This window comes from Anser cygnoides, chromosome 2 (assembly GCF_040182565.1).
Source record: "Anser cygnoides isolate HZ-2024a breed goose chromosome 2, Taihu_goose_T2T_genome, whole genome shotgun sequence".
In the NCBI taxonomy this organism is placed as follows: domain Eukaryota; kingdom Metazoa; phylum Chordata; class Aves; order Anseriformes; family Anatidae; genus Anser; species Anser cygnoides.
In genome coordinates this window covers 31101446-31116909 of record NC_089874.1, presented here as the reverse complement: position 1 = coordinate 31116909, position 15464 = coordinate 31101446, and the positions used below count along the sequence as shown (strand labels likewise).

Genomic DNA, 15464 nt, shown 5'->3' with positions numbered 1-15464 from the left:
TAGGTTTTTAAGCCATACCTAAACAGTTAGCCTGGAGCAGTGTCCTGGAAATCTACTAGTAGCTGATTTATTGTGTAAGAAAAATCTTTGTCTGACTTCTTTAAGGAGAAACATCTGTTCATTTTTATTCCTTTTGCTGAATATATATTGCTAAGTTTATAAGAAGCAATGAGGCCAGTTGGTCCCAATTAGATTAAAAAAATAATAACTGTAAGGAATCAAAACTTTTTAATATTTTAATACAATATTTTCCTATCTTGCAGCTTATTAAATATTTCTGGCAGATACTGAAACTGATTTTATTTCTAAGATAAATATTTTAGAGAAAAATATCCAAATAACAGTACTTCTTAAAGACCATTTAGAGTTAAAACTGAAGATATTGTTTCCTTTTTAATGCAAGTAGTTCTCAGATGAAAAATGTTATTTAGTTATCTAATAGCTATTTGCTTATGACTGCACCTATTTATTTGGTTTGTAAGTGTATAGGCAAAATGTATTTTACATACATACAGAGTTAATTACCCACTGTAATTTGTAAGTAGTTTTCCATACTTCTCAGGTAGTTGGACAGCCTTTCACTCTCACTACAGTAGAGGTGTTTAAAAGTTTTGCATGTTATATGGCAGTAGCATGTATGTCGGTAGCCCCTGCTGGGCTGCAGGCTAATTACCTCTGCAACACTCTTACTCCCTTGATTACTCTCACGACTCAGATGCTTTTTTCCCTCTGTAGTTTCATTATGCCATCTATAGGACATTTATTTTCGAAATATATATATATATATTTGCTATTTTACGTGACTGTGTTGCTTAAATTACTGTTTTTATTTTCTCTTTTCTGTGTGCTTGCTTAACAAAAAAAAAAAGAAAAAGAATAAAAAAAGAAAAACAAACAAACAAAAAAACCCTAAGATGTACTTACAACTACTAAGCACTTACAGTGGCCCAATAACAAACTTCTATTGTTGGCATTACAGTTCTTTTGGGCAAATTTCTAAAACCATTAACATGTGTCTCATATTCTGCAACATTAAATGAATAGCAAAGGTTTACAATAAAATGTAACAAACATCACCAGAACTGGCATAAACTCAAGCAGTACACAGTTAATGTTGTCAAAATGTTTGGAGGAAATTTGATTCAACACTTTGAAATTATATTAAATAAATACTCTGTGTCTCATGGTAGCAAAGTTTCTTTGACCCTATCTTAGGATCTCCAAACTGTTTTTATGGTGTTTCAAGCAAAATATGTGCCTTGCTTACCTCTTCTCTGCTGTCTGAAGCCATTCTTACCTCACCTTAGATACCTCTAATGCTTTGGTGTGTAGCAGTAACTGAATGAATCCTGGCACTGGTGTCACAGTGTGTGTATAAAGTTTATAGAGTTAATTTCAGAGGCTTATGAATTACCTACACCCCTCTAAAGTGCTAAATCCTTCACAGGGTTTAGAGAAAAATTTCATAGTGTATGTGCCAAGTTTAGACCACAGTCTAAACAGGAATAAATTGCAGTCACAATAAAAAGGTAAGTACTCTTTACTACTAAATTATTGTATCAGCAGGAAAACAATGTATCTTTTATGCTGATCCAGTTGGTCTAATCATAGATCTGTGTTTACAAAGGAGATATTCTTAATGTTGTTGAATTTGTAGTGCAAATGAAATCAGCTGAAATATGTTGAAGTTAGGCTTTAAGATCAAAACTGATGTCAAAATAGAAATAGGGTTACACCACTTACTAACATGTTTCCTGCTCTCGAGGACAGGGACCTAACAGACAAAAGAAGGGAAAGAAAGGGAAATAGTAGCAGCTATTGTAGCCATGGAGGTTTATATTAGCCAGTATTTTTGATGAAGTTAAACTGATGTTTATTACACTTTGTTTTTGTTTGTGATAACTGCTACAATTTAACTGTTTTAGAGGTTTGACATCTCTAATATTTTTTTCTAATAGTCATTTTACTGACTTTTAACAGTATCTTACATTCTACTAAAACAAAAATCCTTTATGTAATTCCCAGTTCCATCAGCTCCTCAACATATGAGGTTTCCCTAGGGCTGCGGGCCTGCCACATTATAGAAAATGTGATCCTGGTTCAGTGACTGCTGCTAAACCTTGCTCTGAACACTACGAGATTCATCATCCCCAGCAGCTCTGGCGTCCTCTGGGAGCCCATGTTGGCTGCTGATACAGTGTGGCACTTTGTGTCATTAGGGGGTCCAGTGGAGAAGCCTTTCATCAGTCATATTCTGCCATTACAAGATGTAATAGTTTTCTTCCAAAATGCAAGAGGATTTAAGAAATGATCAGTTTATCCTCAGATTTCTATTACTGCTTATCAGTATTGATAGTTCCTTAGGCAGAATTTTTGTCCCATATTGACTAGTCAAGAATGTTTGGAAACCATAACTTCACTACTTTTGATTACACATCTTCAATCTTCAGAAAAATAAAATCTAGTAAGATACAGTAAAAATGCCTTGTTCTATAGTAATAGATTTATTTTTTTCATAGCACTGAAAGTCTTAATATAGGTTGTGCACAATTTAATGTTTTATGAAAGAAAAGATACATGATATTTAAATAACAGGAAAGAATGAAATTGTATGAAACTTCCTGAGGGAAGATATTTTATTTTAGTCTAGGTTTGAGTTTTTGCTGTTGTTGTTTAAAGAAATAACTCAAATTGAATTTAATAATTAAAAAAGAATGATTGTGCTATTCTGAACCTTTGTATGTCATGTTTCAGCCAAAAGCGAACATTCATAGCCAAAATATGATCTCTGATATTTTCCAAAACTTTAACTGGTTGTTTCAAACAATGTTCAGAGAAGTTTCCTGTATTAAAGCTTTGGCCTTCTTCAATACTTGTCATGTCAATTTTTGTTCTGCTTTCCTATCAGAATATCAGGCATGGTCCATTTTATTTTAACTCAAGTAGCTCATATATTCCTTCAAAGACAGTATACCAAATCACAAATATCAAAAGTACCTACTCTTTGTCTCAGACTTCCCTAGTTCCTGTATACTCGGTAAGCTGTTGAGATTTTCTGTAAAATAGTACAGGATTCTAAACACTATGAACAAGGATTATACTATACCATATTTTAATAGTAATAAAAGATCTTTAGCACCAAAATCAGAAGGGGCTATTGATACAGATAAAGCATTTCTATAATTATTAAATAAATGGTGGGTATCCTAGACTGAAAATGGCTGTGTGACTTAAATAAGTTATGTACTTTCATTTAACTGTATTCACCAATTAGAAGAATTTCAGCTATCTGATGTCCATCTTTTTTTTCTTCATGCTTCTCTGCATTATCACACTGTATATATGGCAATCTGAAATAATATCACAAATTTTCCAAAGATTTTTTTTTTAAATCTCTGAATAACACTCAGGTATTGAAATAAATATAATAATAGCTCATTTAAATGAGAAAGGAGGCAAGAAAGGAAAAAAAAAAAAGAAAACTTTTTTTTAAATCATGGATAAAGATAGGATCCCAATAAATCAAGAGAAAACAATTTTTGGTTCGATCCAATCCTATCACATCAATGGAATGATGTTGCCTTAAATGGACTGGGAGAAATGTTTCTATGACTAGGCCATTCTCATCTAGACATCATCATGAGGGAAGTTTAAAAAAAAAAAAAAAAGACCTTTGGTCAAAAAACACTAAAAATCTAATTTTTCAAAAGCCACAAAATGTTTCAGGACTTTTACTGACAGACAGAAATACTCTATTTCAGTTTATTTTCACAGGTGATTCAGAAGGTCTGTGGCTCATATTAAACTATATCCTTCCGTTACGCATTTATTACAACCAATAAGTTAGGTGCATTTATAACCTGATAGACACCTGTGAAAAACAGAAATTAGTTTCTGTTGGTTTAGCTGTAATTTTTATGAGATGTCAAATTGTATTTGGAAAATATCAACTGAATCAATCCCTGTTCATATTAATTGTGGCAGTAGATTATTCCTTGTCTGTGTGATCTTTGACACGCATTAGTTTGTTTAATTTTCTCATTTAGGAAAAGACTGCAATCTATGCTCTTTACCATACTCATAGAACTCAGGTTTCTTAAGGCATCTCTTTTCCCATGTTTGTCTTCCTTCCTCATCAAAGCAGAAAATGTGCTACTATAAACCAGGAGTAACATGGGTGAAAACAGACAAGAAAGGAGTAGGAAACATTTTGACACCTTATGGAGGCTGGCAAAAGAGAATTGAAATCACTACAAAGGCCAGTTTTTTATTTTATTTTTTTTAATCAGAAAACACTGATTCAGTAAAGCTGATGCTTGCTGTGTAAGTATATAGTATTTGCCATCTCCCCCCCATTCAAAACCATGGGACCTATTTCCAAATCACAAGAAAACATGATTTTAGTAGGACACTCCTGTGCTGTGTGCAGGTCCAAGCTTCTTTAGCTTTGACTTCTGCTCTGTTTTCTTTAAAAAAAAAAAAAAAAAAAAAAAGGAAATTGTGGAGGCTTCACTCTTTCATGAAAAGGAATCCTGTTTCTGGCACCAAGCCATCCACAGCCCATTGGCTGTCAGTACCAGGTGAGCTATTCTAGCCCAGTCTGGAAGTCCCTACCTCCATCAGCTCTTACCTAGGAAGACAGAAACAGTCTTCTATGCTTTTTGAAATGTAAGTAGTCAATAAGGAGATTAAAAAAGAAGATTAAAAAGACAAGTAACATTAATAAAAATACATACAAATGTATGTACTCCTTTTAAGAAGCAGTACACCTGTGATTACCATATCAATATCAAAAGCTTATCTTGAAAAAACATATCTTGAAAATCTAGAGGACATATGTCTCTTTAAGCAAAAACTATTTAAGACAAAAGTCCAATGGGTGGCAGTTGAAAGTATCTAATATCTTTAGGACAATGTGATAAATAAGTGACAGCATTAGACAATAGATAAGATATTCAAGTGGACAAAAAGTAACAGTTTTAAAATAGAGTTTACATTCCATATGAGGAAAAAAATCTTTACAATGAGAGTGGTGATGCACTGGAACATGTTGCCCAGAGAAGTTGTGGATGCCCTGTACTTGGAAGTGTCCAAGGCCAGGCTGGATGGGATTTTTGGGCAACCTAATCCAGTGGAAGGTTTGGAACCTTGGTCTAGTTCCAACTCTGGTTGGAACTAGATGATCTTTAAGGTCCTTCCAAACTATTCTATGATTCTATATTCAGTTAGTGAATTTAGTAATCTGTTCCTTAAAACTGAAAGGTATTTTCTTGATCAAGAAATAAGATTGTGATTTTAAAAAGCATTTTAACAAAATTTAGTTGACTGTAATGTGTACAAGTCTTTGCAATGGGAAAATGATTTTGTTTTTGTGGCTATTTTGTGGAGTAGGAGGATTACTGCTGGCAAGTAAAAAAAATAAAATACAAAATAAAAACATTCCCGAGGCCCTAAGTTTGCAAAGGTGTATATTTGTCCATAATTTAGTGTACGGTGAATAGTTCCTCTAAGGTCCGTGAGTAATGAGTTCAACTTAATGTGTAGAACTTTTCTGAAAAAAAAAAAAAAGGTATAGAAGTGCTATCAAATGGATCACAATGGAAACCAAATGTGATTAACTAACTTAATTTGCTGGACAAGATAAACGTATTTGGCTTTTTTGTTTGTTTGATTGTTTTTTTGTTGTTGTTGCTTTGTTTTTAAATAGATAGAGTCATCAGTAAAAGGTAAAATCAGTAATCTAATGCATTGAGTATAGTTGTGAAATTGTAGTCTCTCTTGAATTTTTCACTAGAAATTCATTTTGAATTCAAATAGCACATTTCAACCAAACCTTTCACTTTCATTTTCTGTATTCTAATATGTGGGCTCATTTAGTGAAAGAACAATCTTATTTTCTTTAATTCAGTCACTTAATTCAGTGCACTCATTGCACTTTGCACCTTCAAATCATAAACACACACATCTGTCCTATTCAGGTTACAAAGGATTAATATAAACTCCCAAGCCTTTCACAAGAGTTTTGCAAAAAATCATAAAAAATCATAAAAAAATGGACCTAATTTAGGGGTGAGATATGCAGCCACTCTCCTAGTCTGATATTTAAGATTATATCTGAAAACAGAGTGACCCAGATGATTCTTCTGGGATTGCTAGAAACAGGTCGCATCATCTGATGTTCTATTGGCTTTTAAGAGTTGGATTTTCTCACTGTTACAAAGACACATGAAATTATTCTAAAATGAACTGGAAATGAGCCAATCACTGAGTTGCATAAAAGAAAAAAAAAATGTTTTGCAAAAGAAAGTTGCGGTCTCATTCCTGGTAGATGATGGTTATTTTTTGTTTATTTCTTTGTTTTTATATTATTATTATTATTATTATTATTATTCAGAAAATCATTGTTCATCTGCTACAAACTGAAGGTCAAGCATTTACTGTGGGGAGAAGGAAAGCAAATAAATCAATAAATACTAGGGAGTTAAAAATATTTTGTTTAAGGTAGACAGGGCGTTGGTAGGTCCAGATAGAATATGTACACGATACAGACAATAAAACTCTGCCATGATTCTAAGAAGCAGATCTTACTACTTCAGTCCAGACTGTGTGCCAAAATAACTTAATAGATTTTCTGACCAACCTAGAGGATGAAAGTCTTGTCATCATTGCACTTTTCAGAGAGCAGAAAAGTACAAAGCTAACATCACTATCGCTAAGTGAAAATACTAGTAATAAGTGCAAAATGTCTTCCACTTTTCCCTGCTTCACACCCCCCATTAAGAGGGAAAAAAATCTTTCTAGACATTTAAAGTATCTTCTTTTTTTTTTTTTTTTTTTTTTTTTTAATAAGAAGAATAACAAAGAGAGAGAAAATAAAACATTCACAAGAGAGCACAGTGCTCCTGTCCTGTCAAGTGTTGTGCCTGTACTTGAACACTATTTAATCACTGTTTATATAAAAATATAGAGTCATGAGGCTTGGAGTTCTTTCCTTAGCACCTATGACCTTAATGGTGATAAGAAGTGCCAACTTTACAACTTAGTAGCACCAGGGTGAACCTCCCTATTTAAACTAAGTTTTAAAAGTACTCCTTAGAAGTTTTTTATATCTGAGTCTACCTAGCAGTGCCCTGACATGGTAAGTTTTTAATTCTTATCTAGCTTCTCTTTTAAATAAACTGCAGAATAAAGAGAGACTTAAAAGTATCAAAGTCATTTAAATGAGCTTGCTTAATACATTCAGCAGTTCACCATTCTGTGATCATTTTCATTCAAGAGCAATCTGTGCAGGGGAACTATTCCCTTCCATTGCTGGAGATGGGCCACTTGTGAGGCAAGAAATGAAAAGTTTATGGGACAAGAATGTAAGCAGGAACTTGGCTTGTCATCCTAATTATTAAGTCCTTGAGTTTGAGCACTGGCTTCTGGTCCTCGCACCAAAGATTCTTCTTGCAACAGACAGTTATGGGTTGCAGTAGTGGGTCTGACTATTATTAATCTCTCTTCAGAAACCCTAAAACCAAAAATCATATTCAATAATTTTATTTAGATGACTCATGTCAATTGTGTCTGTGGAGAATTATGAAGATGAAAGTAAAATGAGCTACTTAGAGATGCAGCTTATTTCAGTACTTTTTGAATACTGCAGAAAAATTTAAACAACCAATTTACCAAGTAAAGTTAATAAAATAATGAAAGAATACCACAATAATTTGGACATAAGTTAGAGAGATCAAGCCCTGTACAAGCAATCAAACAAAAGATATCTAATTTTCCATCTCTTTAGCATTGTTTGCACATATTAACCTTGGGTTTTGCTCATAGCTTGTCCTTATTGAGAATCTATTTTAATCAGTTATGGCTTCAAAAGTAAAAGAAAATTTGAAAGGCATTTATTTATTAAAGGTGTATACAAGGTGTAGGATGCTGACTATATTTTTTTGTCTTTTTAAAGAGAAGGGCGAAGACCCCCCAATTTCCAGCATGTATTTGTCAAGCTGATGAAAAATACTGAAATTGTATAGCAATTTTTCTCTTTGATTTTTTTTAAAATCCTTAACTTGATATATGACTGAAAGAGTGGCTTTCTCTGTGCTCTGCTATTTGTAATGCTGCAATTAAAACAATCCATTAGTGATGGTTTTCTTTCATTTTAGTAGACAACCTGATTGAAACATCTTATATATCCTCATCTTTCCTACAAGAGGACTTCATTAGATATTTAAAAACAAACAAAAAAAAGTTGCATCCACCTATTGAAAGTGTTAGCTGAAATATTCATCTCAGATGTCAATTTGATTCAAACCTTAACCCGTTTAAGGCATAAACCAATGAAAAGTGACAACAGTAACTGCCTTCAAGATAATTTATTATAAATACATTTCTAAAGTCAGTGTGTTTATTATATAAACATACCCTAAACTTGACTATACATTAAAACTAGGCTTTTACCTCCCATTCCTAAAATACAAATTTATCAGAAAATCATCCCCCTATGAAACTCTTTATGATCCCAACAGGCCTGATTCCTTTAGCTTGTTTTATTTCCAAACTATAAATATTGTTTTTTCGCTCCTCAGTGTGGAAATTTGGACACATCCATTTTACATGCTTACTGGAGTAGAAAACTGCCTAATCAGATAGGAAAACAGTTGGCGGTGTATAAATCAGGGTTTGCCGAAGATTTCAAAGTGTGAAACTGGGCAGACGAGCACATATCCTAGGAGTTCTGCCTTTCCCTAGCTTCCCTGTAGAGATTTCACATGGCAAATATGATCACGAGGGCCATCTGTATAAATACATGGGTGTGTTGTCCTGAATTAACACAGCAGCTCTATTGACGAATGTTATTAGGGTCTTATTTTTAAATTTCCCCACCAGACTGTCTGAAATATAGATTTATGTACTGAGAATAAAAATCTTATCTGGATTTTGATGAGGAAATCAATTGTAATACCAGTTTTACTACCAACTAGTCTAGCAAAAAGCCCAGAGTTAAGTTCAGAGTGCTCCTTAGTGATGCTCAAGTGATGAATTTACCTTCTCCTGTCCTGTAGATCAGTTACACTACAATCTTGAAAGTCATGCGCTGCTACAAATGGCTTTTCATATACTTGAAAAAAAAAGTTAAACTTTTTATTTACCAATGGTTTTACTGTAACATTGCCTACTCTACTCAGACGACATTCCTTCCTAACATTCATGTTGAAAGAGAGTTAAGCAAAGATTCATGTTGTAGTGGTGACAGGAGGAGTTGTTACACAAGATGTAAAGTTTCCCTTGGATTTCATGTCACGATTTTTTCTCATTATTTAAACAAGAACTACATTGAAGTGGTGCAGGTACCAGGCAATAAAGATTTCCCTTGGTGCTGACAAACTCTGAGACCGCAAACGGAGGTGCTTACATGCTGCAAGAGAAATCGCATAATGTTCTTTTCCTTTAAGTTAGAGATTGCTGTCACAAAGGAAACATCTTTATATAAGAACCACTACTATAGAAAAAAGATTTATTTCTCATTCAGTTATATGTGGAAAAATTTCTAAGCCTGTAGATTTTATCCTGTCTTGTTTTTTAAACTGCCCTTGGAATTGCTTCAAGTGTTCTCATAATTCTGCTTTATTGTTTAGAAATACCTCAGTGCAATAATGTAGGAATATGTTTTTGGTTTTTTTTTTTCAAGAAAAAAAAGAAAAAGGAGGAATATATGTTTTCAGGAGAGATCTTATAAGGCTTTTATGAGTGATTTACATAAGACACCTACTTATCAGATCCACAGGTATTTTATCAAATCCATTTGTAAGGTTTTGTCATTTTTTATTTTTTTTATTTTTTATTTTTTTTTGGCTATGGGATGTTAAAACATAAACAAAGCAAACAGGAAAATAGTTTTGCAGGATTGCTGCAGTTCATCTGTGGGTCACTGGCATATGAGCTGAGGTGCACATGATGTGTTAATTGAGAGGAAAAATTGGAGGCAGGGCTTGATTTAGAACCATAGGTGTCTGTATCTAGGAGACAAACACAACCATAATCCCTCTCTCCACCTCCCCCAGCCATATTGGTCAAAATACTGATAAAATCATACTTGGACAACAGTTGAGGTATTTCAATGTAGTTATAGTTATTTTTCGGTTTCTATTTTCTAGAAAATAAATATTTTTCTAATAGTTATTTTTCTGTCTTCCCAAGATAACTACAGGATGTTGATATAGACAAGAATATTTTATACTCACAAGTAGACTCCTTTTCCTTTCAATAGTATGAAAAGGATTTGCAGTAAAGTCAATAGAGATATTGGGCAATGACATTTCCACTATACATTTTTTAATTTTGAAACTAATTTCCAGTAAAATGATCTGAAAAAAAGTTTGTACATGGACTGTTGTTACACCACATTAAATCCTGTTATGAGTGAATCCCTACAAAGTCCAGTCCTTTCACTGTGATTTTAGTAGGCTCCTTTTAGCCTCACATTACAGGGTCATAGAGCACAGAATCTTCCCCGGCAAAAATTATCTTATTATCCTACCCTTCACAATTTACTCTGATGAAGGATCTTCTCATAGGAGTTTTACCTGTGGTAAGATGGCAGAAGATAGAAAAATTCAACAAAAATCAACAAAAATGTTCTTCACATTGTGGTGCTGTAGGAGGCTTCAAAATCCACCTTTCCAGAGGGGATATATTTCTCCTTGTTGGAATGAATTGTGGCCCTTTGGAACCAGAAGTTTTTCAGTTATAACAGCTTTTTTCTTCTATTTTAGAAATGTTCAAAATATATAGGAGTAAACTTACTGATAGCAAAGTAAATTTCTAGAAATAGCATCCTGTGCCATTTTAAATATCTGGTGGAAATGTATTTTTGATGCGTTTTAGCCAAAGTATTGATTTATGTGTTGCTAATTTCAACATGCTGGATCTTTTCTTGTCAGGTACAGAGTACTGTGCCACCTCTGATCTTAAAAGTCATGTGGTCATCATTGTTATCTCAGATAATATTTCTATCAGCATGTGGCTAATATGTCACTTAATGGAGGTAACCTTGCTGAATTAAAGTGGGCCCAGGCATCAATCACTCATGATGCTGAAGGCAAGATGTTTCAGGAGACTTATAATTGTCACCACCCCCAGAAAAGACTGTATGGTGGGCTCTTCACTTTTAAGTGGATGAGACACATTTCATTTTCCAAAGGAAATGCTTTCTCTAGGATTAGCCAGAAGTATTCATTTAAAATTGTACTAAAACTCCTGAGATCCTCAGGGAAGCTCAAAATGTAGTTTTACTTCATCATACCTAAGTATTATATGAACTTTCAAAAGAATGACTTTTAATTTAAAAATATGAAATTAATCAGGTGGATATTGAATACTTCAAGGCATTCATTTTGAGGACATTTTATTATAATTTACCTGTAGGCTAAAAGTGAAGACTGCTATCTCTTAGTGATTCTCTGCACTCCTGGCATAGATTTAGTTTATTTTTACCAAAAAAAAAAAAAAAAAAAGTTGTTTAAATATTTAGCTAAAAATATACTGAAACCAAGTAGGTCAAAGTTAGGTGTAGTCTTAGAGATAAATCCTTGTTCTCTTAGGTGTTGGACTGTAGTTCAATCCAAGACATTCATCTCATTAAATTAATTTAGTGGTTACATCTCACATTGTTTAAAACAGTGGGATTTTCTGCGAGAGAGAGAGGAGGGAAATTAAGCTAGCATGGATGATGAATTGTTTCTCACCTTTAGGTGGTCTTTTAAAGCTTGAACTTATTTTGAGGGAGTACTGAGAAATACAAATGGCCCTATTTATGTTGTCCTTGGCTTCTGATTTAAACAAAACAAAACAAACTTGTCCCAGTGTTCTGCTTTTCCAGCCAATGTGTGCAGGATTTTGAGACAGATGCTCCAGATGTTACAGTTCTCTCCGTCTGAAGAATCTTCTCATTTCTATACTCCTTTCTTTACAGAAATGTTCTGCTTAACCTGATAATTAGAAGTTATTTTTATGTTATGAAAGACAAATATAAACAAAATTGTTTATTCATTTAATTATTATATTTGCTTTATTCACAAAGATTTAAATTCATGTGATGAAATGTCCTGTGTCTACTTTTTGAGTCCAGATCTACTTTCACTTGCACAAGTGGAACTGAAAGTAGACAGAAATGGAACTGGTGTCTTTTAGAACTTTTATCAGTAAATTTTATAAGAATAAAATCTTTGTATGTTTAGTTATTTAAAAGAACAGGCCTGCTCTCATGAGTAATGAGTGGCTGCCTATCTACTTAGTGTGTTACCTGCCAATATTATCTCTATTTATATATTACAGATCACTCATTTCTACAGGATGAGTATTAAAATTATAATTATTATTTTTTTAAAGTGGTAGGTTCTGTGTTTTGTTTCCTAAGGTACAAGTGTGTATTTGTATAAGAATACTTTTCTATTCTATTCTATTCTATTCTATTCTATTCTATTCTATTCTATTCTATTCTATTCTATTCTATTCTATTCTATTCTATTCTATTCTATTTTTTATTATTTCTCTTTTAATTGAAAGACATTATGGTCATAACCAGACATGGCAAATAGATACCATTTTGTGATATATTCTGACCACAAACACTTTTTACTCATCCAGTGATTGCATCTATTTTTGACTGATAGTTCTGTGTTTTGGATTAAGGAATAGTTGCTATGTCTGGGTATCCACATGCTTCTATTGAGCTAACCAAAGCAAAAGATTTGAAGTTAATGCTAGCTTTCATCTGGCTCCATAATACAGGCAAATACCTCCTTTAGCACAAAACCGTGCTCATACAAACTTAACTCATCAGCATTTTCTGACAATACTTGAATCATTAGAGTGAGTTTCTGGCAATCAACACTTTCTGGTCTGTTACTAAAAGGATCAAGGCTGGATTTCTTGTACTGTTGAATCGTTGACTTAGCTTGCAGGTTCACTATGAATTTATACTGGTCTAAGTTGCTGCTGCTACTTTCTTACGCCTCTAACTCCTGTGAGTATTTGTGATCATATATTGGATCAGATTCAGGAACTGATCCAGTTAAACTGATTTTAAAAGAAAAAAAAATAGTATCAGTTCCCTAATGAGGTTTGTTGTGCTGCTTCTGCTTGGGTAAAAGAAGGGTATTGACAAGCAGTCGAAGGTACTGAAGGAAGAAGTGGTTGTTTCTGGGTCAGTGCCAGCCATTTTGTGAGGCAGTGTTCACTTCTTAAAGAGTTACACTGGAACTTGAGCAGTGCCAATGCATACAGATAAATATTGTCAGTGAAATGATCTGTATAGAATCATGAACTAATAATAAAAGATAAAGAGAAAATATGATGCTTGATCAAAAATATATATATATTGAACTTTCATTTAACTAGATTTCACTTTTTTGTTGTTGAAAATTATTGTAGCTCACACAGTGAAAAGGTTGAGGCAAAAAATTTGCATTCTCATCTTTTGAGGCAAGTCTCCTGAAGATAAACATCTTCTATATGCCTTTCATCCTCTTCTTTTCCCTCTTTCCTATTGATTTTATACAGTATTTTCAAACTTATATAAACATTACTTGTTTTCCAGGTTGTCACCAATATTGGTCCTTTGGAGTGGATTCTTAACACTCCCAGTCATCACAGAGTACATCATGGTAAGTGTTTTTTCTCATGGTCAGTTTTTGTACTGTAATAAAAAAGATTTAAAATTTTATTTTAGTTTTATTCAAGAATTTTAATTTTGGTCATTGCTTCAAAAATAGCCCTTGTTATGTTAGAAATTGCACAGTATTAAAAGAAAAAATGTTTTTAGAAATTAAATTTAGTTTTTAAATCTTTACATTTGAGATAAATTACTGAGCAGAAGTTAAGCCTAGGTAACATGAGATAATTTGAAGATTTTGAACAAAGTAGTTAAACACTTGCAAATATGAGGAATAATAGAAAAATATCTCAACTTCCCTGACTGCTAAAACATGATCATCTTATCGATCAATAACAGATGCTCTTGCATTCAAATTCAAACACTAAATATGCAAAAATACGTTTTTCTTTTTGAAGTAGAGCTGTTAAATGTTTTAGTGGAATTTAGTTCCAACTGTCTGAGTTTTTGAAAAATATCACTTCACACTTGTATATGACGGCTGATATGACTTTCCATCAATATTCAGAACCATTAAAGACAGTAGTGAACACCTAAATTTGATTAATAACTCCAATGCATGATTAAAAATGCCATGAACATAGCTGTGGAATAAGAGTGGGTTTCACAGATGCCATTAGCTCATTCAGCGTGCACAGATAACAAGGAGAAATGTAATAGCAGCATGGAAGAGCAAAATAATTTGAAACAGACTCAAATGCAGTCATATGTACAGAGGATGTTATTAATATTTATTATATCCTCCATGTGTAAAGTGTTTATGGCACTGTAGACTTTTTAAAAAGACTGTGGTGCTGTAAGTGTCTAATCCTTAAAATTTGCACAAGTACTGGTAATCCTGGAGGGATACACTCTGCTCTTGTTTGCTCTGCAGTAAATCCAGACTAATCCTCTGAGCCTGATCCCAATCAGAGTTGAGCAGAATCACTCCAGAGCTGATCAAGTGTTGTACAGTTGTTCCAAACAAACTCCACAAAGTTGGGGGTATTAAGCAGTGTAAGAAATGAGGGTTTTCTCATACTTTTGATAGGATGGCTCATATACAAATGCATTCCCTAGCAAATAGATAAAAGGATCATCTTGAAGTTAATAATAAAGACAGGATCAGACACGTGACATAGAACATAGACAGACGAAAGCCATTAATGAGATGATTGTGCATAAATATATCTGGTATATATTTGCTTAGGTATAAATTGGTGAGGTGATTTTTTTTGTTTGCTCTTCAATTTTCCTTTTTTAAATATATATTTTAGCTAAATATACTTTCCAAATAAATCTTTTTATTTCACAGAAATTTGGGATATGACACATTTGATCTGTATATTTGAATCTGAGTAGAAAGAGAGTTATATGCCTAATAAGAAAAAAGACACTTTATAGACACATAAAAGGTAGCTAACCTACTAGAACTTAAAACTAGATTAGAAGTTGATGCTAAGATTTCCCTTCATATTTAAGTCACACATATTCTTATATATGGAATGACTTGCCAATGATTTTCATTACAGGCAGAAATCCTTACTGCATTGACAAAAATTATGGTGGCACACTCATTATCTGGGACAGGATATTTGGTAGGTAAAACAAACAAACAAAAATGTTCTTCCTTATCTTTAGTTAGTTTGTCAAACAAAAATAAGTATACTTTTAATTTGATTGTTGGTTGCTCTTTTTTTTTTTTTTTTTTTTCCTTCAGGAACATTTGAAGCAGAAGATGCTAAAGTTGTATACGGCTTAACACATCCAGTAAATTCATTTGAACCCATTCTGCTCCAGGTGCAGTTTGTATCAGTTT

At 33.1% G+C, this 15464-nt stretch overlaps 1 protein-coding gene and 1 long non-coding RNA gene across 3 annotated transcripts in view; both read left to right on the top strand.

Moving 5' to 3' along the window:
- AGMO (alkylglycerol monooxygenase) overlaps positions 1–15464 on the top strand; it is a 199047-nt gene that overhangs the window by 83774 nt on the left and 99809 nt on the right. For both annotated transcript variants that reach the window (XM_066991780.1, XM_048068248.2), the window contains exons 6-8: positions 13592–13658; positions 15178–15243; positions 15366–15445. In XM_066991780.1, coding sequence (XP_066847881.1) covers positions 13592–13658; positions 15178–15243; positions 15366–15445 — 213 coding nt within the window. The remainder of the gene's footprint in view (positions 1–13591; positions 13659–15177; positions 15244–15365; positions 15446–15464) is intronic.
- LOC136790032 (uncharacterized) lies at positions 10–10606 on the top strand. The gene is made up of 2 exons (XR_010829141.1): positions 10–1529; positions 2026–10606. It is a non-coding gene; the product is annotated as an uncharacterized lncRNA (long non-coding RNA).